A 27,752-nucleotide genomic window follows, 5' to 3' on the forward strand; every position below is an offset into this window, starting at 1 on the left:
ATTTAGAGATGTCTAATATTAAGTCTTTATTTTCTCTGTTTTTAATGTGAGCATGAATTTGTTTTGATGAGCAAAAGAACTTCTGGAGACATCACAATCCCTGACTTCAAACTATACTATAGAGCTATATACTGAAAACAGCCTGGTATTGGCATAAGAATAGACAGGAGGACCAATGGAACCGAATAGAAGGCCCGGATATCAATCCACACATCTTCGAACACCTGACCTTTGACAAGGAAGCAAAACATATCAAATGGAAAAAAGAAAACATATTTAACAAATGCTGCTGGCATAACTGGATATCAACATGTAGAAGAATGAAAATAGACCCATATTTATCACCATGCACAAAACTCAAGTCCAAATGGATCAAAGACCTCAACATAAAACCAGCCACACTGAACCTTATAGAAGAGAAAGTGGGAAGTAAACTTGAACGCAGTGGCACAGTAAACCACTTCCTAAATATAACCCCAGCAGCACAGACACTGAAAGAAACAATTAACAAATGGGACCTCCTGAAACTGAAAAGCTTCTGTAAAGCAAAGGACATGATCAACAAGACAAAACAGCAGCCTACAGAATGTGAAAAGATCTTCACTAACCCCACATCAGAGGTCTGACCTCCAAAATATACAAAGAACTCAAGAAATTGAACACCAAAAGATCACATAATCCAATAAAAAAAATGGAGTACAGACCTAAACAGAGAACTCTCAACAGAGGAATCTAAAATGACTGAAAGCCACTTAAGGAAATGTTCAACATCCTTAGTCATCAGAGAAATTCAAATTAAAACAACTCTGAGATTCCATCTTACACCTGAAAGAATCGCCAATATCAAAAACACTGATGACAACTTATGCTGGAGAGGTTGTGGGGTAAAGGGAACACTCCTGCATTGCTAGTGGGAATGCAAGCTGGTACAGCCCCTTTGGATGTCAGTGTGGTGATTTCTCAGAAAATTAGGAAACAACCTTCCTTAAGACCCAGTAATACCACTTTTGGGTATATATCCAAAGGATGCTCAGTCGTGCCACAAGGAAATGTGCTCAACTATGTTAATAGCAACTTTGTTTGTCATAGCCAGAACCTGGAAACAACCTAAATGCCCTTTGACAGAAGTATGGATAAGAAAAATGTGGTACATTTAGACAATGGAGTACTACACAGCAGGAAAAAAAATAATGACAGCTTGAACTTTGCAGGAAAATGGATGGAGCTAGAAAACATTATTTTGAGTGAGGTAACCTAGACACAGAAAGACAATTATCACATGTACTCACTCATAGGTGGTTTTTAAACATAAAGCAAAGAAAGCCAGCCTACAAGCCACAATCCCAGAGAACTTAGACAACAATGAGGACACTAAGAGAGACTTACATAGATCTAATCTACATGGGAAGTAGAAAGTAGAAAAAGCAAGATCTCCTGAGTAAATTGGGAGCATGGGGACCTTGGGGAATGGCTGAGGGGGGGAGGGGAGAGACAGGGATGGGAGCAGAGAAAAATGTAGAGCTCAATAAATATAAAAAAAAAAGAGTTAATAAGAAAAAAAGAAGTTGGCCTAAGCTGATACTAAGAAGTAGAGATGTGGGCTTGCTCCTTATTTCCATTTATTTTGTAGATCACTCTTTAGATTCTTTGTCCATTTTTCCCCAAAAGTTGTTAAGACCTCTTTTTCTGAATGAGGTCTCACTATGTAGTCAGGGTTACCCCAAACTCGTGCTGTTGCCGCCTCTGCCTCCTCAGTGCTAGTGCCTGTCTTGGAATAGCTTGCTTTATAAAATAACCTTATTTTTAATTGTGTGTGTGTGTGCTTGCACGCAGATGCACGCATGAAAGTGTGGTGTCCACAGAGACCAGAAGAGCTGGCTCTCCTGGAGCTGGAGTTATATGTGGTTGTGAGCCACTTATTGTTGGTGCTAGACTTGAACGCAGGTCCTGTGGAACAACAGTACACCCTCTTCTCAACTATTGAGATATGTCTTGAGCCCCAGGACATCCTGATGTTTTGAATTATTATTTTGTGTGTATGAGTAGTTTGCCTGGATGCATGTCTACACACCTCGTGGATGCCTGGTGTTTCATGGGATAGAAAAGGCATCAGATCTTCCGGAAATGAAGTTACAGACAGTTTTGAGCCATTATGTGGATTCTGGGAACTTAACCGAGGCCCTCTGAAACGGCAGCCAGTTTTAAACTGTTGAGCCATTTCTCTTGGCCCAATATCTCCATTCTTAATTCCCATTTTTTTCCTCCTCCATGCCCGCACATATGCAGGCTTCTTAACACATTCAATACTATCTTTTTGCTTCTATGACTCATAAAATATTCTTATTTTAAATACACATTTTAAAATTTACATAAGTCAAATTGCAATTGATATTAAATGTAATTATACTTTTTTTCTCTTCACAAAATTGTATCAAATGTATCTGTTATTGCCTTGCTTGTTTGTTTAGAACATAGGAATCTACTGATTATGCTCTGTGTATTTTTTAGACTATACAGAGACAAAATCAATCGGGATGGGAAGTGATATGTGTCAAGGTAGAGTCACCTCAGGAAGTTCGGGTGCTGTCAAACTAACATCCAATTCAAAGAGGATGTCAGGAAATGAGAAATATCAGAACCGCATCTCAGGCTGGAAAAAAGGTATAGTCTGTACATCTCTGCTGAAGTTTAAGAGCTTATGTCTTAGTTCCTACTGCTCTTATAAAATTTTCCAATCAATCAAAGCAACTTAAGGAAGAAGGGTTTATTCTATTTCAACGTTTTTTGCAGCTACAGTCCGTTACGGTGGGGGAAGGCACAGCAGTAAGAGCTTGACGCGGCTAAGCAAACTGCACCCACAGTAAGGAAGCAGAGAGCAATGCTTGGCTGTCCACCACAACTAGATGGGAAGACCCTATTGCTAAAGACATACACACTTTGGTTGCAGGATGTAGATAGACAAATCAATCTAGAACTGACCAGGAAACCTCCACGATGGCTGGCTTTCACAGCACAGAAGGTGCTGTGTAGCCTACTGGAGGCCACCTCTTGCTTCAGCCCCACAGCTGGTACCTGTCAAAAAAAAAGTGGCATGGAAGGGCCAAGATGCCCTTAATGTGTTTATCTCTGCCTACCAAAAGTGGACTTCCATCTAGTTTTACCCCATACATATGTATGTACACTGCGCACGCACATACACGGGGTGGGGGGGGGCAGTATATTACCACAGCATTCTAAAGAAAAGAGAACATTAGCCAGATCTGGGAATTTCCTATTAGTGTAAACGCGTTCCATTCAGAATGTCCAGTGACTTAAAGTAAGTTATTTGGTTAAGGAAAAAGATTCACTTGGAAAGCTAGCAAACCAAAGATGGAGTAGCTCCCCAGCAAAGACCAGCTTCCCTGGGGCTGCAGACACAACTGTTTATTTAGGGACTTGTGGGAGGGTATAAAGGAGGGGCACCCAGGTAGTTGCAAATCTTCAGTGGTCTGTTTTAACTGTGCACAAGCTGCAGCTACCTATTTGTATATTAATGGATGTTTGGCGTTCTGTAAGTCTATAGAGAAATGTAAACCAGAGGCAGGTGGATCTCTGTGAGTTTGAGGCCAGCCTGGTCTACAAAGTGAGTTCCAAGACATCTAAGGCTGTTACACAGAGAAACCCTGTCTCGAAAAACAAAAACAACAAAATGAACAAACAAACAAAATGTAACCCAACAGAAAATCTCAACGTGTGTCTTTTGAGTTCCTTTCCCCAGGAGTAGTTAATTCGAGCCTTAATTGTTAGGATATTAAAGTCCTCTGTTAGCCGGGCAGTGGTGGCGCGCGCCTTTAATCCCAGCACTTGGGAGGCAGAGGCAGGCGGATCTCTGTGAGTTCGAGACCAGCCTGGTCTACAAGAGCTAGTTCCAGGACAGGCTCCAAAACCACAGAGAAACCCTGTCTCGAAAAAAATAAAAAGTCCTCTGTTCCCTAGAGAGCACGGAGGGTTGTAAACAGTACCTTACTTGAAGGGCAAGAGAGAAAAACTTTCTCCAAAAGATATAGGTGAGAAAGATTCTTAACACCCCCCCCCCCAACACACACACTTAGATGGATTCACTAAGAGTTGTCTACTACGGCAAAGCCAGTGGGAGACTAAATTATACACGGTCCCAGCTGTGTGACTTCTAAAATTAGTGAGCTTTAAAAGCCAATTAAGAGGAAGGGAGGCTACAGGGGTTTGCGTTCCTCGATAACATTAGGAAATGTGGCTCAGAACAGCCACCAAAATGTAGCGTGTCTTTAACGTGAACGATAAGGTTTAGTTATAAAGATAACATTTTTTCAGCCCGTGTCAGGGATGAAGCCAGATACTGGATAAAATAGGTAAGGGCAGATAGCAGTCATACTGCGACAACACGAAAGCCTTGAAGTAAACTCAACTTCAATTTGCATAGAGGTGAGGACGTTTCAGTGAGACGAAAGATCGTGGGGTTGGCCTGGGACTAAGCGACTAATAATTGCTGGGTTCTTTTTCAGGTTTAAAACAACAAAGCAAAGTTGACCCCAAATTGGACGTTCTTTAAAGCGCCTGTACGTGACTCCAAAGGCGTGCTCACGCGAGAACTACAACTCCCAGGGCACCGGCGAGAACAAGAACGCACTTCCGGGGCGCCGGTCTCCTTTACCACCCTCCCCCGTCCCGCGCAAAGACAAGCAGTCCCTACAGGGTCCAGCTTCGCATTGTTCAGACTGCGTTGACCATTTGAGGCGGACCTCCGCCTCTGCGAGGAAAGACTCAAGACCCGGATGAGAGGAAGGCGGGGTCCCGGAGAGCGGGAGGCGGAGATTGCGGCTCAGGACGCGCGTGACGTCATGTCCGCTGGGCGGGGCCTCGCGATCCCGCGCAAATTGAAAGGTCCCCGGCTCTGCTCGCTGCACCCGCGGCTGGCTAGTATTCTGCACCCCGGTGAGTGATCCCTTCGGCGGGCGGCGGGCGGTCTCCCGTGTGGAGGAAAGTGAAGTCCCCGCAGCTCCGATCCGGGCGTCCTCTCCACGGCACGAGGTCGGGGTCTCCGGGCAGAGAAGGCGAGCGTGGAGCGTGCCGCGGGCGCTGGTAGGCGACCAACTTGACCACCACGTCTCGGGTTTTACCGCACATGCAGGCTGACGGGTGACCTCACGTCCAGGAGTTTCCTTTCTATCTGTTTCATATGCAGGTTTGAGGAACCGCAGCGCCTGAAATGAGTTTGCGAGTCATGCCTGTTGATTCCTGGGAGACGGAACTTCGGTGAAGCCGCGGCTGCTGCCACGGGCGATCTCCTGGGGTTGGTGTGCCATATGGCGCTCCGTCGCTCCTGTCCTAACGAGGAAATATTTACTCGAGATTTACTTAGCCTAGAAGAAACCGAAGTTTCATGAAATGTAATTATGCCCTTTTTTTTCCTTAGCATGCACGAACACACATTTTAGAGACATTGTCTTTAAAGGTAGTGGACTCATTGTTTTACTCAAATCGTGGGTGCAGGTTCACCTGCGTCCAAATTGCCTGATGTTTAAAATTCAGAAGTCATGCCCCCTCTAGGAAATCATAGTTGCTGGGCGTGGCTTTAAAGGTCTAAGAACCTCTGGATTCTAGACAAGAGCCTTGCTGTTTTCCTGTGGTGTCAACTGGCACCGCTGACTTCCTATCCTGTAGTAAGAATGTAATCTTGGGCCTGGTGAGCCAGGTGCCTGACCCTGTCATCCAGTGTTGGGGGTGGGGAAGCTTACAAACGGAGAAACCCAGGAAGCTCAGCTAGAGTCCCAACGAGGCGGAATATGCATCTCGAACAACTGAAAGATTGCCTGAGACAAGGTGAACCAGGGTCCCTATGCTCCCAGTGAAACTCCAACACACATGCATGATACATGTAAGAAAAAAATTCTGAGAGTGGGTAAGAGCACTTTCTTTTGCAAACATGAGGACCCGAGTTAGAGTCCCCAGAACCCCTATTAAAACCCCTAGGGGCTGTGAATGCCAGTAACCCCGGCATCGGGAGGCACAGATGATGGATCCCAAGAGCTCACTGGGACCTAGCTGGTTCAGTAACATGCCCTGCCTCAAGGTAATAGGTAAAGAGCAGTAGAGGAGGGTGCCCTATGCCTTGCTCTGGCCTCTGAGTGCATGTACCCACACAGTCATTGCGCGTGTGCACACACACCCCCAACACAAATTTAAAACGTGGTCTTTGATAGAAATACTTGTACTGGGAAGTGCTGAGAAAGTGCTGGGATTGCAGAGGGGAGGATTAGTTGCAGGTCCAGGATTTCCATGTAAGGGGCTAGAAGGGAGTGGAAATTAAGTGTTTTTCTTGAAGCTGTTTTTGCGCAGCCAATATGTTTTCACGTTGCTTGAGTACAGCCTTCAGTGAGTCTGATGAAATGGTCCCTAGACTCCACCAAGGCTTATTACTTTATTACTTAATCTTGTTTGGAGTAATGCATTCTGATGATGTTTTAATGACTTTTGCGTGCCCAGGACTGTGTTAAGAGATAAGAGCCCATGTTAGGATTCCAAGTATGAAAGTGTTTTGGAAAGACTAACCAAGAAACCCCCCAGAGGTGTTCAAGTTAGTGTTGGTGATGAATGAAATTCTGAGCTACTGAAGTTGGCAGGGAGAAGATCAGTTATCAGCTCTTAGTTTCTGTGCTAGGCTCCGGGCTGGGTTTGTTTTTCTAAGATTTGTTGGTAAATAGGTCTTGCTGTAATTTTGTTGTCTTCCCTGTTTTTTCGTTCCCATGTAGTTAACTTGACACCATGGGGATTCAGGGACTGCTTCAGTTCATCAAGGAAGCTTCGGAACCCATCAACGTGAAGAAATACAAAGGGCAGGCAGTAGCTGTGGATACCTACTGTTGGCTCCACAAAGGAGCTATTGCTTGTGCTGAAAAGCTAGCCAAAGGGGAACCTACAGATAGGTAAGTTTGGAGTGTGTATTAGTTTGTTTATGATGTAGGATGATTTGGTGCTTTTTGTTTTTGAGACAATTTTCAGATATGTCAGACTGGCCTGGAACTTGCTATAGCCAAGGATGCTCCTCCTTCCTGGAGGAGGAATCCTACCATGTGCTGGGATTACAGGCTTCCGCCACCAACGCCCAGTTTCATGTAATGCCAGGGACTGAGCCCAGGGCTTCATGCATGCTAAACAAACACTCTATGAACTGTGCTATAGCCCCGGCTTCTGGTGCTTTTCATTTGTTTGCTTGTTTTTGTTTTTCTGGTCATTGTTTCAATAAATACTAGCATTTATTAAGGACGTGTGTTTAGAATATTGCTAGACTTCCTTCTGTGCTACATACTTGACTTTTGTTCTTGATAAGAAGTCAGGGTAGCATGATATGAACAGGCGAAAATCAAATGTTATCTCTTTTTTCTTTGCTTAAGAGAAGCCTTTGTTTTTCCCCCCACTGTAAACTTTTTAACGTTTTCAGAATCCATGATGTTTTCCCATAACACACCGCTAATCTCCATTAGCAAAATGAAGGAAAGGGACAATATGTTCTGGCCAAAAATGGTGAGTCCTGTTGTCATCAGTCTGAACTCTGACCTCACTTAGGGCAGGTTCACATGTGTTCATATATAAAACTATGCTGTTTTTCACACACATTTTTTTTTTGCATGTATGTGTGTATAATTGCTTTTTAATTTCTGAAAATAAAGCCGTACCATTTTAGCTTTTTAAAAAGAAAAGCCCACACTTGATTACTACTTTCCGTGTTTGATTTTTGTGGGTTTGTTTTTTGTTTGTTTTTATATTTTTTGAGGCAGGGTCTTAAGTATCCCAGGTGGGCCTTAACCTTACCTGATAGCCCAGGATGACCCTGAATTCCTTCACTCGCACTTCAGCTTCCCAAACTGGGTTTATGGCCCTGCACCCCTCCCCTGGTGTCTCAGTTCCTTTTCTACTGTGACCAAGACAACTTACTTCAGAGGGTTAGAGTCCTTCATGGTGAAGAGCACGGCCGCAGGCAGGCAGTCAGGGAGGGAGGCATGGTGCTGAGAGTAGCTGAGAGCTTAAATTTGAAACCACAAGCATGAGGCAGAGAGGGCTAACAGGATGGTGTGGTGTGGGCTGTTAAATCTTAAAGCCCACTCCCAATGACACACCTCTCCAGCAAGGTCTTATCTCCCAATCCTTCCCAAATAGTTGTACAAACTGGGGAACCACATATTCAAATATATGAGTCACGGGGGGTTATCCTTATTCAAACTACAACTGGCTTTCTTTGAATAGTTCCTTACAAGAAAACTTAGTTTCTGGTTTTAGATACTTTTTTTTTTTAATGTGTATTGGTGTTTTATCTTCCTATATATTTGTGTACCACTTGTATGTTTGGTACCCGAGGAGACCAGAAGACAGCATTGGATCCCTTGAAGCTAGAGTTATAGGCAGTAGTGGATGCTGGGAATTGAACCCAGGTTCTGGAGGAGCAGTCATTGGAAGAGCAGCCAGCATTTTTGATCATTTAGCCAACTCTCCAGCCTTTGATTCAAATTTTTGATTAATTGGAAGAAGTTTTAAAATACAGGCAGTATCCTTTATTATTAGAAAGAGGGGCTAGAGAGGTGGCTCAGTGGTTAAGAGCACTGGCAGCTCTTCCAGAGGTCCTGAGTTCAGTTCCCAGCACCCACATGATATGATTCACAGCCATCTATCATGAGATCTGGTGTTCTCTTCTGGCATGTGGGTATACATGCAGACAAATACTGTATACATAATAGGTAAATAAGTCTTTGAAAAAATGAAAAGTGAGAGATGAAATCCACAGGGCCCACTCTATGATGGACACTCATTAAATATCAATAAAACTAAAATGCTTAATGTCTGCTTTGGATTTAAAATTTCTCCTGACAACTTAGAAGTCATGTTTGATATAATTAATTGCCTTACTTTTTCTTCCTTCCTGGGATAGCAGTATTAGCCAGAAATGGTCACTACTTTGGAATTTGACGATAAGCTAATTATAAACACTTACGGTCATTGTAGAGATTGATGTCAGCGTGTTGATGCCAACACATGCTAACTTGGAAGTGAATGAGTGATGCTACCTGATGCTTTATGCTTTCTAGTCAGGAAGAGCTGCGAGTTCCCTTTAAAACAGCACTATTCCTTGTTTGCGTCCATCTGCTCTTTGATGTTTAATAGAGCTGTCGCCACTATCGTCCCCTGCGCGGTACCCTTGTCACTGTCCACAGCAACGAATACAGCAAGTGGTCACAGAGGTGACTGCATTTGATTCGAAAGCTTAGCTTAAGTATCATTGGGTTTTGGATGTGGGGACAGTAATGACACTGTTTGCTGGGGTCCTCCCTCAGCATCCTGGCTGCGAGTTGGCAGAGCTTATGTGTTGTTGTGGAGTGTGGAAATCAGACATCGTGGGCACCGTGTTGTTCAGCATTAACTAGGGTATCACCAGTCCTGAGACATATTATTGGCACTAGTGGATGAAATTTCATGTAGGGTGAATTGTAGATAATACTTTCTCTTGGGTATGATGGTATTACGGGAGAAATCAAGTATTATATTCTTAAAACTTTGCAATAGATTTGAGATGTTTCAAATCAATTTTTAATAGAAACATAAAAAATATTTGGAATAACAGTAAAATATGAAAATTGGAAGATGTAGAGGCTTTTAATGTACAATTGAGAAAGTCCTAAAGCAGTCATTCTTAGCCTTCCTAATGCTGCAACCTTTTAATATGGTGACCCCCAACTATAAAATTATTTTCATTGCTATTTCTTAACTGTAATTTTGCTGCTGTTATGAATCATAAATATCTGTTATGTCTGATACTCTTAGGCAACTTCTTGAGAGGGTCATTCAAGCTGGGCAGTGGTGGTGCACGCCTTTAATCCTAGCACTCAGGAGGCAGAGGCAAATGAATCTCTGTGAATTCAAGGCCAGCCTGGTCTACAGAGCTAGTTCCAGGACAGGCTCTAAAGCTTGAGAGAAATCCTGTCTCAAAAACTTTTTTAAAAAGGTCATTCAATCCCCCAATGGGGTCATGACTCATAGGTTGAGAACTGCTGACCTAGAGAGTCGAATAACTTGATAACCACCATGTGCCCTGTAAGTACTCACAGCAGGATTTGAACCGTCTAACTCTGTTTCCTTTGGAAAGTTTAGTGTCAAAACCCAAAATCCTGCTTCACAATCCTTCCTGTCATCTGGTCTTAAATAAAGAAAAGAAAAATTAAGAGAATCAAAGCATGTAAATGAATTTTCCATTTTCCTTTTCCATCCCATAGGTATGTAGGATTTTGTATGAAGTTTGTTAATATGCTGCTGTCCCATGGGGTCAAGCCCATTCTTGTCTTTGATGGATGTACCTTACCTTCTAAAAAGGAAGTGGAGAGATCTCGACGAGAGTAAGTTGACTCCACACTTAGCATCTGGCTTAGCTGTGCTAAGACTAGACACTTTGGGATGTATGATACCAAATTTCTAAAATCTTGATTTCTTGTACAGCGTAGTATGTGAGCACATTCCCTTAAATGATCTGTTTGTGTTAGATTGTTGTCACGTTTAAAAATAATTACCTTTTGACATGAAACATTGCTGTGGTAAAGTCAGCCATCAGTCGGCTGCATACATTATCAGTCACGTGCTCAGCTGCAGAGATGATGCTGTCTGTAGTCCCAGCACATGGGAAGCAGAGGCAGTAGGGTCCAGGGTCCTGGGTCATCTTAGTGAGTGTGAGGCTAGCCTGAGCTGCCCAGGCTGATAGGCCAGCAGGTCTGTTGTGCCGTTTTAAATGAGTTCAGCTCTTTCATTCTAGAAAATCCCTGTAATTGCAGTTTTCCTATTGCTTCTTGAGTCTGCTTGTAAGTATTTATATTTCACCATGTGTTTCCCCTTCAGGAGACGACAAAGCAACCTTCTTAAGGGGAAGCAGCTCCTGCGAGAGGGCAAGGTGTCAGAAGCGCGGGACTGCTTCACCCGCTCCGTCAACATCACACACGCCATGGCCCACAAAGTGATAAAAGTGAGTCAGTGAGAAGCAGCAAAGGCACCGAGCACACGCTCGGCCTGGGGTGCTGTGTGCAGAGATGCAAGGGGCGGATTCCCTGGGGCTTGTTTCTTACCCCACTGTGGTCGAATGTGCCTTTAACCATCAACTCGAGTTCTTTTCTGAATGATGGCCAGAGAGGTGGCCCACTGACTCTCTGATTGAGGGGCTCTGCAGAACCCCAGAGTCTGCTCCTGCTGTGGAGCTCCTAAGCACCCCTCACCCAGATCTTAGTCTCAGCCCCCACTTTCCTCGTCCTAGGTTTGTGTTGAGATTGCTTCTTAAAGTTAGGATAAAGTTGGGGTCAGCTGTGTGTACCCTGCTGTCCTGTCACCTGGTTCTGAGCTAAAATAAGCGCCCTGGGGCTTAATCCCATAGTTCCTTGTCATGTAGACATTTCTTTTGATTGTTGGTCATGGCTTGATTCAGAAAGCAAGGGGGATATAGGCCAGAGTGAGCTATACAGAAACCACGTGCTCTCTGTTGCCCCTGAAGAGAGTTCCGTGTGCAGCAGAGGAGAAATCGCGATTGGAAACAAGTGGTGGTGTCACGGGGGCACTTGGTAGGCAAGGGAGGAAGGAGAAAGGCAGAAGGATGTATTTCCCATGATGTAGCTGCAGCGATTAGGGTCTGGAATTTACCGGAACTGTGTTAGACAGGCCTTCTGCCTGACGAGGCAGCCTGCAGTCTTTAGAGGGAAAAGTGCTTGGACAGGTTCAAACAAGTATTCTGTTTACCTTCTGAGCATAACAATTCTTAAGGTAGAAACTTATGTAATCACCACTACTACCAAATATATTGCAGAATTTCTTCAAATTCATAAATTGATTTTTTTTTCAGGTGTGTGTGCGCTCAGGCATGCACACTGCACAGGTTGATTAGGGCAGTCAGGACAGCATTGACTGTACATCACTTGAGGCAGGGTCTCTGCTGTTTATCAGTTCATGCCACCAGCCAGCTTCCAAGGATCCTTGTCTCGCCTTCTGTTCTGTAGTTGTGCTGGAGTCACATATAGACTGTGTAGGACTCATCTCTTTATGGATCAGAACTAAGGTCTTCAGAATTATGTGGCCAGTGAGCTGTCAGCCAGGCCTATATAAATTCATTAAAACAAAGCAGTATATAATGTGTTCCAACTAAAGGGAGAACGATTCTGCTTCAAAGGACATGGGTTCTAGAAAGTATTATGGGCATGCGTGTGCGGCTGGTGACACCGTGCCGTTCTGATGCTGGGCTGCAAGCTCACTGTGGTCTCTCACAGGCTGCTCGGGCCCTGGGAGTGGACTGCCTGGTGGCTCCCTATGAAGCTGATGCTCAGTTGGCCTATCTTAACAAAACCGGAATTGTGCAAGCCGTCATCACAGAGGACTCGGACCTCCTCGCCTTTGGCTGTAAGAAGGTACTGGATTGCAGCTGCTGCACACATGCTGTGGGGTGGGGGGAGTTGTGTGTGTTGGGGAGCCAAAGACCTCCTCACCTGGAGAACTTGTTCATGGCACTTGGTATCAGTGAATTGCTTTATCAATTGGGTTTGGTTTGCTTTTGTGGGTTCTGCTAATAATCCCAGGACTTTATACATGCTAGACAAGTGTCTACCACTAAGCTACACCTCCACCTGTGAATGCTTTAGTGTTTAGCTTGTCTTTTAGTTGACTTTGTGTGTGTGTGGCTGAACCTCTGACTGCTCGACAAGCACTCTCTACCACTGGGCCACAGCCCTCGTCACTCCACTCTGACTGAATCTCCCTGAACTGCTCAGCCTGGGCTCGGGCTCAACTTAATAGCCTAGGCGGGCCTGAACTCTGGGTTCTCCTTCCTCCCAACCTGTGTTACCAGGCCTGGCTAGTTTTACTTTTTAATATTAATAACTCACGCCTTACATTTTTTTTATTAGGTTTTGTAAACGAACTTATCAGTGACAGGGATATTATTCCATTATTTAGAAATAATGTATTAACCAATTGAATGGTAAACTTTATAATGGTCTATTAAAGGAGGAGTTAAGATACAAAACCATAGGTGGTTCCCTTTTGATAACAGCTGTAATATGATTATGCATCTTCATAAACTGCTAGGATGCTCGTCAGAATCTTAACTCTGGGTGATTCATAAACGGGGTGTGGACAACTTCGGGATTTTTAAATTTCCTGCAATAAGCACATATTGCCCCAATGACAGTAATAGAAGACTGGCCACTTTAGAATGTAAAAGAGGGTCAGAAGAAAAGCGTGTGTTCTGGAGTAAGAGCGGTTCCTTAGCATTGGTGTGATCCAGATAACGATAACGACGTGGCCTTTCTGGGTACTCACTGTTTCCCTCTGTGTGAAGGTGGTTTTGAAAATGGACCACTTTGGAAATGGACTGGAAGTGGACCAGGCCCGGCTGGGCATGTGCAAGCAGCTTGGGGACGTGTTCACGGAGGAGAAGTTTCGGTACATGTGTATCCTATCAGGCTGCGACTACCTCTCCTCCCTGCGTGGGATCGGCTTAGCAAAGGCCTGCAAAGTGCTGAGACTGGCCAATAACCCGGATATCGTCAAGGTAGGAGGGACCCTCGCTCCATGAAGGAGCAGTCAGATGGCAGGGGGACTTCAAATTTTAATCTATAGCCTGTGCGTGTTACCAAAGGGAAAAGGTGTCTACACTTGAAAACTCTTGACTTCTGGATCCTAGCACCTGGGAGTGGTTCTCAAGCCTTCTGGTCTAAGGATCTTTATATTCTGAAAAGTTCTGTGTGGTAATAGCTTTTGATTATATGGGTTATAGCTCTCAATACACAGATTTAGAAATCCAAACAAAATTCTAATATTCATTCACTTAATATTCTGTTAACAAAAAGCTCTTTCTGCTAATAGAAATCACAAAGCAGAACTATTAGCCCCTCCTGCACCATCTCAATCCACCCCCATTCAGATATTTTTGAGACAAGTTTTTATGAATACCAGAGTGCCCTTGAACTTGCTGTGTAGACAACAATGGTCTTGAACTATTCAGTTCTCAGATTTATTGTTTGCTTTGTTTTTTGGATATAAACCAATCATGAATTTGTAAAGGTGTGAGAGGAATTGGAATAGCAACTCCTTGATTAGGAAAAATACAGCTGTACTGATAAGGACACCCCATAGTCTTGCTAATATGCTCCCAAATCCCACCCACGGTCTTAAGAGGAGGAATGTTGGGAGGTGGTGACTCATAAGTTCACATAGGCATTACAAACGGTGAGCTGGTAGAACCTAGACGTCTCATTGTCCAGGTGTACTAGGAGAATCAGCAAGCAAATATCTAGGCATAAAATGCATGCATCCTGGAGGCACATTTCTTGTGTTGGTAGTATAACACACAGGAGGTCTCTCGCTATGTCCAAAAGAAACATTAGCACTGGTTTTGTGTCGCATGTGAGAATGTCCCTTCTGCTCCCGTCGGATTGGTAGTATTAGCAGTCACTGCTTTCATGTTAGGGCATCCCGTGAAGTTACAGGAACAGAATGGGGGTGTGAAACATGTCCAACAGGGACCACCGTAGGGGAGTGGTGAAGTACCTAAATATTTCTTGGGGCTTATTAATATCCAAAGCTTGTCTCGGAATATTCCAAAAAGAAAAAGGTTCAGTTAACATTTTTTGTGGTCCCAAACTTGAATATCCTTTCCTACTCTATCCCAGATTTCTAAATTTAAAGTTCCCTGATCTGGGAACCAAGGACTGCATTGCTGTACACATGGTAGGGAAACAATCAATTATGAAGTATTAACTTTAATTCCCCTTTTCTTTAAAGTATGCTGCATTATGTCTGTAGAGAGGTGTCTTTCTTCAGACTCATTATGGCCCATGACTTCTCAAAATTTTTCAATTCTTTCCCCCTCTCTCTTGCCAGGTCTCTTACACAGTTAGCTCTTGAAACCTTTAGGTGAAGTCCTGTTCTTACTGACAAAGGGGGCTTATCTCTGCAGGGTCCCTGTTCTCGGGATCGGTTGCCAAAAGGATAAAAACAGTATTTCTAGAAATGTATGCTTGACATAAGCCAGATATTTTGCATTTTGGATGAACAGTGCAAAACTGGGCATGGGACCCGAGTTTTGGGTGATGTGGTATGGCCGTGTTCTCTGGTAAAAGTGTTTTTGGTGTGGGTAAAATCACTTGATTTTTGCCTCACTCTCCAGTGTCAGGTGTGGGATCAACACACTTCTCCTCTTCAGTTTTTCATGAGATATTTTTACATCCATTATTAGGTTATCAAGAAAATTGGGCATTACCTGAAGATGAACATAACGGTGCCTGAGGATTACATCACAGGATTTATTCGAGCCAACAATACTTTCCTCTACCAGCTGGTGTTCGACCCCATCCAAAGGAAGCTGGTCCCTCTGAATGCTTACGGAGATGACGTTAACCCGGACACCCTGAGTTATGCTGGGCAGTATCCTTTCTGAGCCACGTGGTGGAGTTTCTCATTTACCCTGTTAGCGTTGTTGGTAATGGCACACTTATTTCTAGTGAGACCTTAGTGGAAAAGAAAAACTCGAAAATTGGCCTTATATTTTATGGTGCAGATGGTCATATTCCACTCAGCTTCAGAAAACGATGCTAGTGAAAAGTCAAGTTGTTGAATATGAACCCGAGGCTTGTCTGTGTAGCGAGTGAATTGACTGCACTGGTGCCAGGTCCCTTGCTCTTAGCAAACACATCAGAAGTGTCGCCCGAGACGGAGGCAAGCCTGGTTCCTCAGGAGTGTTTCTGGTCACCAGTACTCAGGCAGCTGCAGAATCACTTAGGGAGCAGCCAGGACTTTCCCCACACATCTCTAGGAAGGGAGGAATTGACTCGGACTTCTCTTCTAGAAGACGGGCAGCTCCTGCAGGGAAACAGGCCAGCAACCCTGCCTGTCCTTGGATGCTGATGTGAACAGTAGATGGGACCTCTGTATGTCCTAAACCTTGAAGATTCTCTGTGGTAATGGACAGCATTTTTATTTCTTAGTGCCGTATGATTCGATTGCTTGTTAATAAGGACCTTCTCCTTAGCCTTAGCAACCAGGTATGTCGATGATTCTGTGGCTCTGCAAATAGCACTTGGAAACAGAGATGTAAATACTTTGGAGCAGATTGACGACTACAGTCCCGACACTATGGTAACATTTTAAAAACTATAAAAGCACATTTTTGCTTTGTCTTAAGAACTTTGAGGCAGGTCTTCCTTTGCCCAGCAGCTGTGAAGTATTTCTGTACTCAGTGCTATGCAGAGTGTCCTGAAACTTACTATGTCTACTAGGATGGCCTCAGACTCACAGAGATCCACCTGCCCCTGCCTCCTGGCTGCTGGAGATTAATTTGCTAAGTTAAATGTGTAAAGAAAGCACAGCCAGCACATCCCAGACTGCCATCTCAGTCATGATTCCCCAATGAGATAAACAGGTTCTGTGCACCAACGGCCTAACACTCTACAACATGCATGAATTCTCAAAGAACAAAAGAAGTCATAGTAACTAAAAGAACTTACGGAAGAAGTAAACATGCACAGAAGAGACAGTGCAGACTGCCAGGACACGGCATCGTAAAGAATACGTGTAAGGAAGGCAGCGGTGACGAGGTCAAACACAAGGCAGGGTACTCATGAAATCTTGCTAGCTTATGAGTGAGCCTAAACAGCTTGTACTAATAGAAGAGAGTAAAAAATTACTAAAGCACAGACTTCCTCAGGACCCTTCCCTCCCTCGCTTCCTTTCTTCCTTCCCCTTCCTCCCGACTCCCTCTTGGCCTCACACTTGATAGACACTCCACTACTGGGCCCCTTTGAATTTGAAATTGCTCACTAAGTCCCCCAGACTGGGCCTGAACTTACTAGGTAGCCTGGTCCTCCCTCCACAACCCCCTGGGTAGCTGGGATCACAGGCCTGCGCCATCAGACTGTGCTCTAAAGCTTTTCTTTTGAACAGTAATTGAACACCGCTATAACCTTCCTCCTTGTTCTTTTCTAGCCTGTCCACTCAAGAAGTCATAGCTGGAATGACAAAGTGTGTCAGAAGTCACCTAATAGCATATGGCACAGAAACTATTGTCCTAGACTTGAGGCGAATGGTGTTTCCCATGCTCCTCGGTTGACAGAAAATTCAAGCACTGTGGGCCTTAAACAAGTAATTACCACTAAAGGGCTAAATCTTCCCAGGAAGTCTTCCGTGGTAAAGAGACCAAGAAATGGTATGTACTTCGTTTTTTTTCCAAATGTGGTGATTGTTGGTTATGGGTCCTCTTCCTCGGGGATCATGGGGAAGAGGGAGCAGAAATGATGGGGAGCAGGGTGCGAATGGCTGTGAACCTGCGGCATCAGCTACGGCAAGACCGCTCGGCGTTAATCCAGAGGGAGACAGCAGCGGGGCATCGCTTAATACGTATGCTTTAGTGCACTTAGCATGGTTCCGTCATACAGATGGGAGCTAGCACTTAATTATGTGGGTGGCACGGGGAGAGCATTTGCAGGTCACACTTAAGAGAAGTCAGGCCAGCCTGGTCTACAGAGTAAATTCCACGACAGCCAGAGCTGCACAGAGGCCCTGTATTTAAAACGTATACAAACATACACCCCCAAAGGGGGGGGTGGCTTTGAGGATTTAAATCAATAATTTAGAGCAAGTACTTTGGGTATACCTGAGCTCCTTAGTCATGGCGTAGCTGTGACTGACTGTGGTGGTCAGTATGGTTGGCTATGCAGACGGCAGTCAAGTGTGCCCTGGTGGCACTCGGGCCCTTCTGCAAGGTGGCTTTTACTGATGGCTCCTGTTATGTGCTTGTCATTGTTTCTGTCACTGGCTGAGCCTAGGCTGAAATTCTCCAGTTGCTGTTAAAGCCAAGCACAGTGACATTTTAAACTTCCAAGTAGATTTTTGAAACTGTGACTCCTGTGTCTTGCATTTTAGGTTATATTGTATCTGTGTGTAAAATATTTGTATTCTACATTTGACCCAACAACTCTTAGCCTCGGGGCTTGGTAATGAAGAGCCAAGCTAGAACATTTACCTCAGCAACTGCCACGGAGGGTAAATAGTTGCTGGTTTTATTGGGATATTAAAAACTTTGAATCATTAATTATAGCTTTATATATAAGCTTCCCTCTAATTGTTTTCTACACTTAAGCTAAAAATAAAGTCAGTCATTCAGAATCTGTTATGCTCTGAAATTTTGGTTAGAGTAATTTCATATAAAATCATACAGAAAATTGACATTAAATGTTAACTAATTTGCAAAATTGTATAACACGGTTAAGGTCACTGTTTTTCAGTCATTCTTAATATATCCTTTTACGAGGCATAACTTTCAAAAAACAAAATAGGATGAGTATATGGCTGCTGCGAGCTCTTGCCCAGCATGTGTGGGACAAAAAGGAGGCTTTGCCTTTAGGACACCAGGGCTCAGGATGTAAAATCCATGGCAAGTAGCCAGCAACAGAGGAAGCCCAGGTGTTTATGTATGGTTCTGTTTTCGTTTAGAGGCTCTGTCCGAAGATGACCTATTGGGTCAGTATTCTTCATTTACAAAGAAGACCAAGAAAAACAGCTGTGGACATAGCGCATCTTCTAACTCTTCCGAAATATCTGTGCCCTACCTGGATAACGGGACGGCTCACGGGACAGATGCACACACTCCGTCTAGGATAAGGAATAAATTCGCAGTGTTTTTACAGAGGAAGAAGGAGGACAGTGGTGCAGTTGTAGTTCCGGGCACCAGAAGCAGGTACCGGGTCTCCAGAGCGCCCTTTAAGCTGGATGTAGCATTCTCTGCGGGATCCTGCTGCATGCCTGTTTTCTTAGCTGCCTTAGGTCTCCGCTACATTACCGTTGTTTGAGACAAAAGTGTCTGCTAGAAAAAAGTCACGTGATGAAGGAAAGGTTTGTTTTGGGTCACGTTCCAAGAGTGCGGTCCTTCAGGTGTGTGGAAAGGTGTCAGGAGCAGGAGGCAGCTGGTCTGTCACTTTGCACCTCCAGTCAGGAAGAGGAAGATAGCGAGCTGTTGTTTGTCTTCAGTTCAGAGCTCTAGCCCAGGACTCTAGTGCGAGCCTTTGTCTACGTCAGCCCAGTCCAAAGCATTCTAACAGGCATGTCCGAGGCCACCTTTCCTGGGTGACCCTCGTCCTCACGAACCACCACCTCATGACCCTAGTTCAGACCGGAATGCATTGATTCCTTCCCACGCCATTGGTTCTGGGATCTGTCTTTACAGAATCCGAGTGAAAGAAGACTGGCCCCCCCTGCAGGTCACTGTGGTCAGAGTTCTGTCCTTTTAGGGTTCTCTTTCCATTTCCCATTGTTTCTTTTACAGTATTTTGAGAAGCTGTTTGATCTGTCTTATCTTAGTTATCTTTATTAATGACAACACCTTTCCTATAAATATTTCAGCTTATCTTTTTTTTCTTTATATTTATTTATTTATTATATGTACAATATTCTTGTCTGTGTGTATGTCTGCAGGCCAGAAGAGGGCACCAGACCTCATTACAGATGGTTGTGAGCCACCATGTGGTTGCTGGGAATTGAACTCAGGACCTTTGGAAGAGCAGGCAATGCTCTTAACCACTGAGCCATCTTTCCAGCCCCTCAGCTTATCTTTTAAGATCTAGAAATATACCAAATGACACAATAACTAATTGGGAATGGTCAGCTGTGACCTGCGACAGGATTTTGGTTTGTTTTCTGGTTGGCCTACAACTATGTAGGCTGGGCTTGTCTTAAACTCACAGAGATCCTCCTGTCTCTGTTTCCCAAGTGCAGGGATTAAAAAATCCAGGATCCTGTCTTCTATCTAAAGGCTTACCATATAAATAACTTTCTAAAGATGTGTGTGTTATCATAATAAAAATTACAACTCAGGCATGGTGGCGCAAGTCTTTAATCTTAGCATTGGGAGGTAGAAGCAAGTAGAACTCTATGTGTTTGAGGACAACCTGGTCTATATAGTGAGCTCAAGTACAGACAGTACTATATAAAGAAACCCTGTGTCAAAAAGTAAAACAAAAAAAGGATTTAAACCTCAATTAAAATTCAAGATCTTTGTGGTCTTTATATTAGAAAGTAGATATTTGAATCTTGATAGGTTTGTGAGTAGACCTTAAAATACTTAAGATAATCCATTCTTCCTATTTCTTGTTAGGTTTTTTTGCAGTTCTCCGGATTTTGACAACTTCGTACCTAAAAAAGCAAGCATTCAACCTCTAAATGAAACTGCTGTCACAGGCAAAGCCACTACCAGTCTCAGAGCACCAGACTGTCCAGATACTAAAGGCCTCGGAGCACCGGACTGTCCAAGCACTGAAAGCATTGGAGCACCGGACCGTCCAAGCACCGAAAGCATTGGAGCACCGGACTGTCCAAGCACCGAAAGCATTGGAGCACCGGACCGTCCAAGCACCGAAAGCATTGGAGCACCGGACTGTCCAAGCACTGAAAGCATTGGAGCACCGGACCGTCCAAGCACCGAAAGCATTGGAGCACCGGACTGTCCAAGCACCGAAAGCATTGGAGCACCGGACTGTTCAGGCACAGAGAGCCTTGGAGCATCAGACAGTCCAGGCACAGAGGGCCAGAAGCTGGTTGATGTAAATGGGACACAGGATCCAAGTGCTCAGATCCCAGGCAATGAGACTGTGTCTCCTGATGATGAGGCTCAGTCTGAGACCAGCAAATTTGTGGGGACTGTTTCCCCGCCCACTCTGGGGACACTAAGAAGTTGTTTCAGTTGGTCAGGAACTCTGAGAGATTTTTCAAGAACTCCTAGTCCCTCTCCAAGCACTGTGTTGCAGCAGTTCCGCAGAAGGAGCGAGTCCTCCACCTGGCTGCCCAAGACCTGTGCTGTGACTGACACCTGTCAGTCAAAGAATGAGATGTCAAGTACTAAGTCTCCGCCCTTGCATGAGGTGGGCCAGGCCTCCCGATCTCAGGAAAGCATAGACTCTCTGTACAGTTTAAATGCTTCGAGTCTTTCCCAGCCTTCCAGTAAGGATTCGGATTCAGAGGTGAGTCTATGTCTGCTATCTTTGCTTTCAGACTCAACCGCAGGAAAAAAGTTGCGTGTTGATCAGACAGTTGAGAAAATTTTGCCAGCATTGTAGAAATGAACTGACTTTCTCAATTTTTATTCAAAATCCTCCTGTTTCCAGGACCGGAGAGATAGCTCAGTGGTTAAGAGCACTGACTGCTCTTCCAGAGAACCTGGGTTCAATTCCCAGCACTCACAGGGCAGCTCACAACTGTCTGAACTCCAGTTACATGTGCGTGGTGTTAGTTTGCACAGCTGTGTGGGTATGTGTGTATGGTGTTAGTTTGCACAGCTGTGTGGGTACGTGTGTGTGGTAGTCACACCATGTCCAGAGGACAGCATTTCACAGTACCTCTCCCCTCCTGCTCTTTCTGAGACGTCCCCTGACCTTTGGCAGGGCTTGCGGGCTGAGACAGGCGTCCCACTTAGGGCTAAGCACCATCTGATCAGCACTTTGTGTGTCAGCATTTGACAGGCTCCTGAAGTGACTAGCTTCCCTAAAATCATAATTATATATATATATATATACATACATATACATATATACACACACAAAATCATAAGTGTGTATTTAGTAGAATTCAGCTAAAACGTTTTGGTGTTTTCTTGAGTGAAACTGACATATCTTTTCCATCTTAATTCATTATTTCCCATGTTTAGTTCATTTTATTTCCTGTGTTTTTATGTCTTTGATGAAATTATGTTATTTATCCAAGTTTCTTGTTTCATACAATTGGTTAATTAAATATTGGTCAAGTTGTCATAAAAACTCAAGTAAGCCAGGTATGGTGATGCACACCTTTAATCCCAGCACTTGGGAGGCAGGTGGCCCGCCTGGCCTACAAAGAGAGTTCCAGAACAGCTATAGCCCTTACACAGAGAAACTGTGTCTTGAAAAACAAAGAAGAAAGCACTGAAGTAAATTTTTGTCTTCCATCTGGGGAATCTAGGAATCGGACTGTAACAATATGTCACTTGATAATCAAGGCAGTGAGAACTCCAAGCAACAGTCGCCTCCCTTTTCAAAGAAGGACACACTTGTAAGGAACAAGGTAAAACAGTTAGAATTATGTTTTTTTATTTTCAGAGGCAGTGTGTAATTATTGCCAGAAAATGAGAAATATATATACAAAACATTAAATACCAGTATTCTGCTTTTTTAAAAAATGCTCTCTTTCAAACTTGTTTAGATACTATTTGTGCTCAGCTGTGGATGCTTAACATGTTAGTTGGAAACTCTTTTCTCTGTTTCTGAAAGATCTTTTTCCATGTACATAGTAATAAGTATTTCTACATATATTACATAACCCAGTTTATAATTGTTTACCCTAATTAATTTGTTTTTAATTAATTTGTGAGAATGAAGTCCATGGTGATTGACTATTCCTAGTGTGAGAATGGTTTGCTGTGTATTGCCAGAATACCTGTTGGTCCCACCGGTTGAGAAGAAGACCACGTCCACAATTTCAGGCCAAACTTGAAGCAAACTTTAGTTAAATACTGGCTAAGCAGAGGGGCTGTGGCCATGTCCATCTCTGGATCTCCAGAAGATGGTCCAGAATCAAATTTTGCAAGGCCTTAAAAAGGAAAACCCATAATTCATTTCCCATCAGAGAGTATGCATGCCTGACGTCTTTCCTACCTACTACCTCCCTCCAAGCGCGTCTGGTGCAGGCCGGTCAAACAAACTTGTCCAGGGAGTGAAAACAAACAGTCCCTTGTTATCTCCCTTAAACAGTGGCCTCCAGCATTGCAGGAACTGTCTGTCCTTGGCAGGGGCTTGCAGAGCAGAGGCATTTTTGTTTCATGGCTCTCTTAGGCATATAATTAAAACTTGAAATGTATGTTTGGTTCTCACATACTAAACACTGTGGACCCAGGCAGAGCTCTGCGTTCTTTTGCTTAATTTTTTGACTTTTATATACACTCTGCCAGATTAATCAGTTTTAAACATTTATTCACACACCTCCCTCTCTATCCTAAGAACCAGTTACTGTGCTCACAAAAAAAAAAAAAAAAATCTGCCCTTAAAGGCTGGGTATGATGGCGCAAGCATTTGGGAGGCAGAGGCAGGCAAGAGAAGCTCTGTGAATTCCAGGACAGCCAGGACTCTAGGGAGATACCTTGTCTCAAACAAGAAAAAAAAAATCAGCTCTTGAGTAGAAACAAAATTATCAAGAGATTTAAGTTGGTTATGTATGCTGCCTTCACACAGTAGAGCATCATCAAAATACAATTCAGTTTCATGTTGGAATGCAGGAGTCGCCAAGATGTATCATTACATGAACTCAAAGAAGACAAAATAATACCTCACGCTTTTCTGTGTGTGTAGCTCACTTAGTGGCTGCACTGAACCCAGCAAGCCCTTCTCGAATGAGGTGAAGAGGGAGGGGAGTAAGACTTGCTTTTTAACTTAAGCTTTATGCCAGGCATGTGTTGCCTGTTGCATGACTATAGTAGACGTTCCTATAGTAGATGTCTTTAGAAATCTGTATTGCATGTGCAGTCTTTTTCTATTCTGGTATATAAAGAACACTTAGGGTCTTTTAGAACTGAAGGTTAAAACTGACATTTGGGGAGACCCACTCTTAACTCTAACAAGCAAAATAACAACAATTCTAAATTCTAATTTCTCTCCAGGTTCCTGGGCTGTATGGGGCTAGTTCTATGGACTGTCTTTCTACCACCAAGATCAAGCCCCTGGTGCCAGCCCGAGTCAGTGGCCTGAGCAAGAAGCCAGGAAGCATCCAGAAGAGAAAACACCGTGATGCGGAGAACAAGCCAGGGCTGCAGATAAAGATCAACGAGCTCTGGAAAAACTTCGGGTTTAAAAAGTGAGTGAGCGTCCTGGCTCCGCCTCTGAAGCAGGACAGAGCGCCGTCTTCTGTAGCTCACACCCCAGCTCTTTGTGCTTTCGCGGGACTCAGTTTCTGTTGCTCACCTTCAGCTCTCAGTCCAGCTGGGGGCTGCTTTTCCAGACCGGAAGCTCCTTTGCTTCCCATTGCTCAGGGCTGGCATGAGAATAGTGGCAGTGGGAGCTGTGTTGGTTGGCTCAGTGCTCACAGATGTAACCACACAGACCAGTGTTTGGGCGCCAGTCATGTTCTAGGGACGTGACTAGACGGGAACGCTAAGGAAGCTTCCTATGAGACTGCCACAGAGTGAGTTAAGCTGCCGCTGTCAAGTCTCCTTTATTTCACTATGTCTCCACTCCTCCTGCCAACTCTACCATAGGACGCTTGGTCCGTAGAGAAGTACAAGGAACTCAGCTGTGCACTGGTGCCTCTCTGGCTGACACTGACATCCAGCACAGGGAAGTGCTGTGGTTAAAGTGCCTATAGAGGGGGTCCATGTGCTAAAGACTGTGCCTGTTACATACTCTGCAGATCTGAAGAAGCCCTGGGGAGGGCTTCGTTTAGAGCACCTGCTGCAGAAACCTGGCACTAGAGAAATTCCCAGGAAGCCACAAGGATGACCCCAGCTAAGACCCTGAGCAATAGAGGAGAGGAGGCCCGAGCTGGCCTTGCCCTGTGGTCAGATTGATGACTATCTTAAAAGTCACCACAGAACCTTCACCCAGCAACTGATGGAAACAGAGGCAGAGACCCAGAGTGGAGCACTGGGCTGAGCTTCCAAAATCCAGTTCAAGAGTGGGAGGAGTGAGAATATGAGCAAAGAGGTCAAGACCATGATGGGGACACCCACTGAAACAGCTTACCTGAGCTAATGGGAGCTTACTAATTCCAGCTAGACAGGGAAGGAACCAGCATAGGACCAAACTAGGCCCTCTGAATGTGGGTGACAGTTGTATGGCTGGGGTAGACTGAGGGCCAGGATTTATCCCTACTGCTTGTACTGGCCTTTTGGGAACCCATTCTCTTTGCATGGATTCCTTGCTCAGCCTAGATATAGTAGGGAAGGCCTTGGTCTTTCCTTAAAGCAATGTGTCTTACCCTCTCTGAGGAGTAGATGGGGGGTGGGATACAGGGAAAAGTAGATGGTATGGGAGGAGGGGAGGGAGTGGGAACTGGGATTGGCATGCAGATTTTTAGTTTTCATCAGGAACTCACAACTGCCTATAACTAACTTCAGCTTTGGGGCAGGAGAGTATATCCTTTCTAGCCTCTGTGGGCTGCTGCTCTCACGTGCATAGACACATACATATAATTAAAAACAAATCTTCAACGGAAACTTTCAACATTAAATAAACTTAAAAGAGCAGGTCAGGTAGCTCTCACCTCCAAGCCTGCAGATCTGAGTCATGCCCCCCCCCCCACGCCAGGGTACATATAGTGGGAAGAGAAAATCAACTCTGTGAGTTGTTCTCTGACCTCCACACGCACCCCATGGTGCGGACGTCATATGAATGTTAAGAGGGTGCCAGCGGCTTTAGATCTGTGGAAAGTTCATCATTCTGGGGCTGTGGATCTGGCTGAGTGGTTGAGAACACTTGTTCTGTGAGCATGGGGACCAAAGTCTGGATCCCCAGGATCCACCTAAAAATCCAGGCTTGTCTCCCTGACCTATAGCCCAGCCATTGGAGCTGGAGACAGGCAGATCCTGAGAGCCTAGCCTAAACACCTGAGCTTGGTTCAGCAAGATGCCAGGCTGTCCTCAAACTTACAGAAGTCCACCTGCCTCTGCCTTCCAAATGCTGGGGTTAAAGGAGTGCACCACCATGCCCCTCTTAAATAGCTTCCCATTCTTCTTTTTCTGGTTTGGATACTTACTTCTTACTGCGTAGCTCTAGCTGCCCTGGAAGTCACTATGTAGACCAGGCTAGCCTCAGCTCACGGAGAACCTCCTGCCTCCACCACTCCCGGCCATCAGATGTATGCACTCTTGGCTGTTTGCCTGTTTTCGCTACCCTTAGTGGAGGTGGCTGGAACAGAGGGTCCTGCTGGCTGCATGTGACCTGGTGTCTGCACCCACATTGACTTGCTGGCAGCTTGTACAGGATTTTGCTTTGACATTTATTGGTACAAATGTCAACACAGGGAGTCCAAATATTATGAAAATAATCTGATCTTACAAAGCTGAGAGAAGCATCTGTTATGGGAATTCTCCACCAACCCTCATCTCCAGGGCGCATGGGACTTTCAGAGCCTGTGTTAGAAGAAATCAAAGTTATAATACGTTTTTTATGTTGTTGTTTTTGTTTGTTTGGGGTTTGGGTGTTCTTTTTTGAGACAGGGTTTGGAGCCTGTCATGGAACTCACTCTGTAGACCAGGTTTGCCTGGAACTCCCTGCCTCCCAAGTGCTGGGATTAAAGGCGTGCACCACCAGCACCTGGCGGTTTATGATAGTGTTCTTAAAGATCTATTGCCTGGTCTACAAGAGCTAGTTCCAGGACAAGCTCCAAAACCACAGAGAAATCCAGTCTTGAAAAACAAAAAACAAACAAACAAAAAAGATCTATTGGGAAAAAATAACTTAGTGGTGTTTAATGTATTTAGGGGAGATAAAAATGTTCTGTGTTACATTCCTAATTGGGTTTTTAATAGGTGTGGAGTATTAGTCCAGCAGAAGGGAGTTTGGTTAAAAAAAAACCAAAGGTACAGTATTGTTAGTTGTGCTGTTTATGTTCATCCTTAGCCAAAGGCAATAAAGAGGCTACTAAAGTGCACACCTTTAATCCAGCAGGGGCGGGAGCATCTCTGAGTTCAAGGCCCTTCTGGTCTACATAGCTAGTTCCAGGTCAGCCAGGACTACTTGCTAAGACCCTGTATTTAAAGAGAAAAAAAAAATCTGTGTTGCATTCTTTTTTTTTTTTTTTTTTTTTTTTTGGTTTTTCGAGACAGGGTTTCTCTGTGGTTTTGGAGCCTGTCCTGGAACTAGCTTGGTAGACCAGGCTGGTCTCGAACTCACAGAGATCCGCCTGCCTCTGCCTCCCAAGTGCTGGGATTAAAGGCGTCTGTGTTGCATTCTTGATTCTGCTTCTATATTCTGTGTGTGTGTTACTGATAGACTAGCACCTACATTGGAAGGTGATTTTGAAAGCAAGAAGAGGCTCGAAGAAAAATTCAAAACATATTGGAAGTATGCAGAATAAAACCTTGGATGTGCTCCATATGAATTGTCATAGATTTCACAGTAGGGTTTATGTGCCCCTAGCTTTTCCATTTAGGGTGTTGCTTCTCTAATAGTCGGTACCTGAAAATCAAGTTTGTTTTCTTATACTTTTGCAGAGATTCTGAAAAGCTTTCTTCTTGTAAGAAGCCCCTGTCTCCAGTCAAGGATAACATCCAGCTCACTCCCGAGACAGAAGACGAAATCTTCAACAAACCTGAGTGTGCGCGTGCTCAGAGAGCGATATTCCACTAAGTGAGGGCCGCTGCCTTCAGGAAAACCTTTCCAATTCGAGAGATTTATTGCTGTCAATGCCATTTTTAAAATGGAAAACATTTTGTATATTAACTTAGTGACTTTCTTTTGCTTAGCTTTTTATATTTTCATGGAAAGCTAAATAGAAGAATAAATCTGTCTTTGACATTTCTGGGATTTCAGTGCTAATTTGGGCAAATCTGATGCTGATAACAATCTAAAGGATTCTCTAACGTCAGTAGAGAATGGAGAATGGAAATAAATAAATGGAAAGCCACAGATCTGTAGTCACTCATACCCAAGAATGGATAGTTCACGGCTTTGATATTTTGCAGCTGTCTTCCCTGTCTGTCCTTGAAGGGCAAATTG

At 44.3% G+C, this 27,752-nt stretch overlaps 1 protein-coding gene across 1 annotated transcript; it reads left to right on the forward strand.

Moving 5' to 3' along the window:
* Positions 1 to 4,901: 4,901 nt before the first annotated feature.
* Exo1 (exonuclease 1) lies at positions 4,902 to 27,752 on the forward strand. Its single transcript, XM_075987579.1, has 16 exons — positions 4,902 to 5,097; positions 5,201 to 5,405; positions 6,768 to 6,941; positions 10,278 to 10,397; positions 10,891 to 11,014; positions 12,300 to 12,437; positions 13,367 to 13,579; positions 15,266 to 15,453; positions 16,071 to 16,164; positions 17,011 to 17,230; positions 18,517 to 18,760; positions 20,174 to 20,271; positions 20,566 to 21,035; positions 22,009 to 22,110; positions 23,699 to 23,892; positions 27,248 to 27,752. Exons 3-16 carry the CDS (start codon positions 6,781 to 6,783, stop codon positions 27,381 to 27,383), a joined length of 2,502 nt encoding a protein of 833 aa, XP_075843694.1. The 5' UTR covers positions 4,902 to 5,097; positions 5,201 to 5,405; positions 6,768 to 6,780; the 3' UTR covers positions 27,384 to 27,752.

The sequence above is a fragment of the Microtus pennsylvanicus genome, chromosome 10 (genome assembly GCF_037038515.1).
Source record: "Microtus pennsylvanicus isolate mMicPen1 chromosome 10, mMicPen1.hap1, whole genome shotgun sequence".
Taxonomy (NCBI): domain Eukaryota; kingdom Metazoa; phylum Chordata; class Mammalia; order Rodentia; family Cricetidae; genus Microtus; species Microtus pennsylvanicus.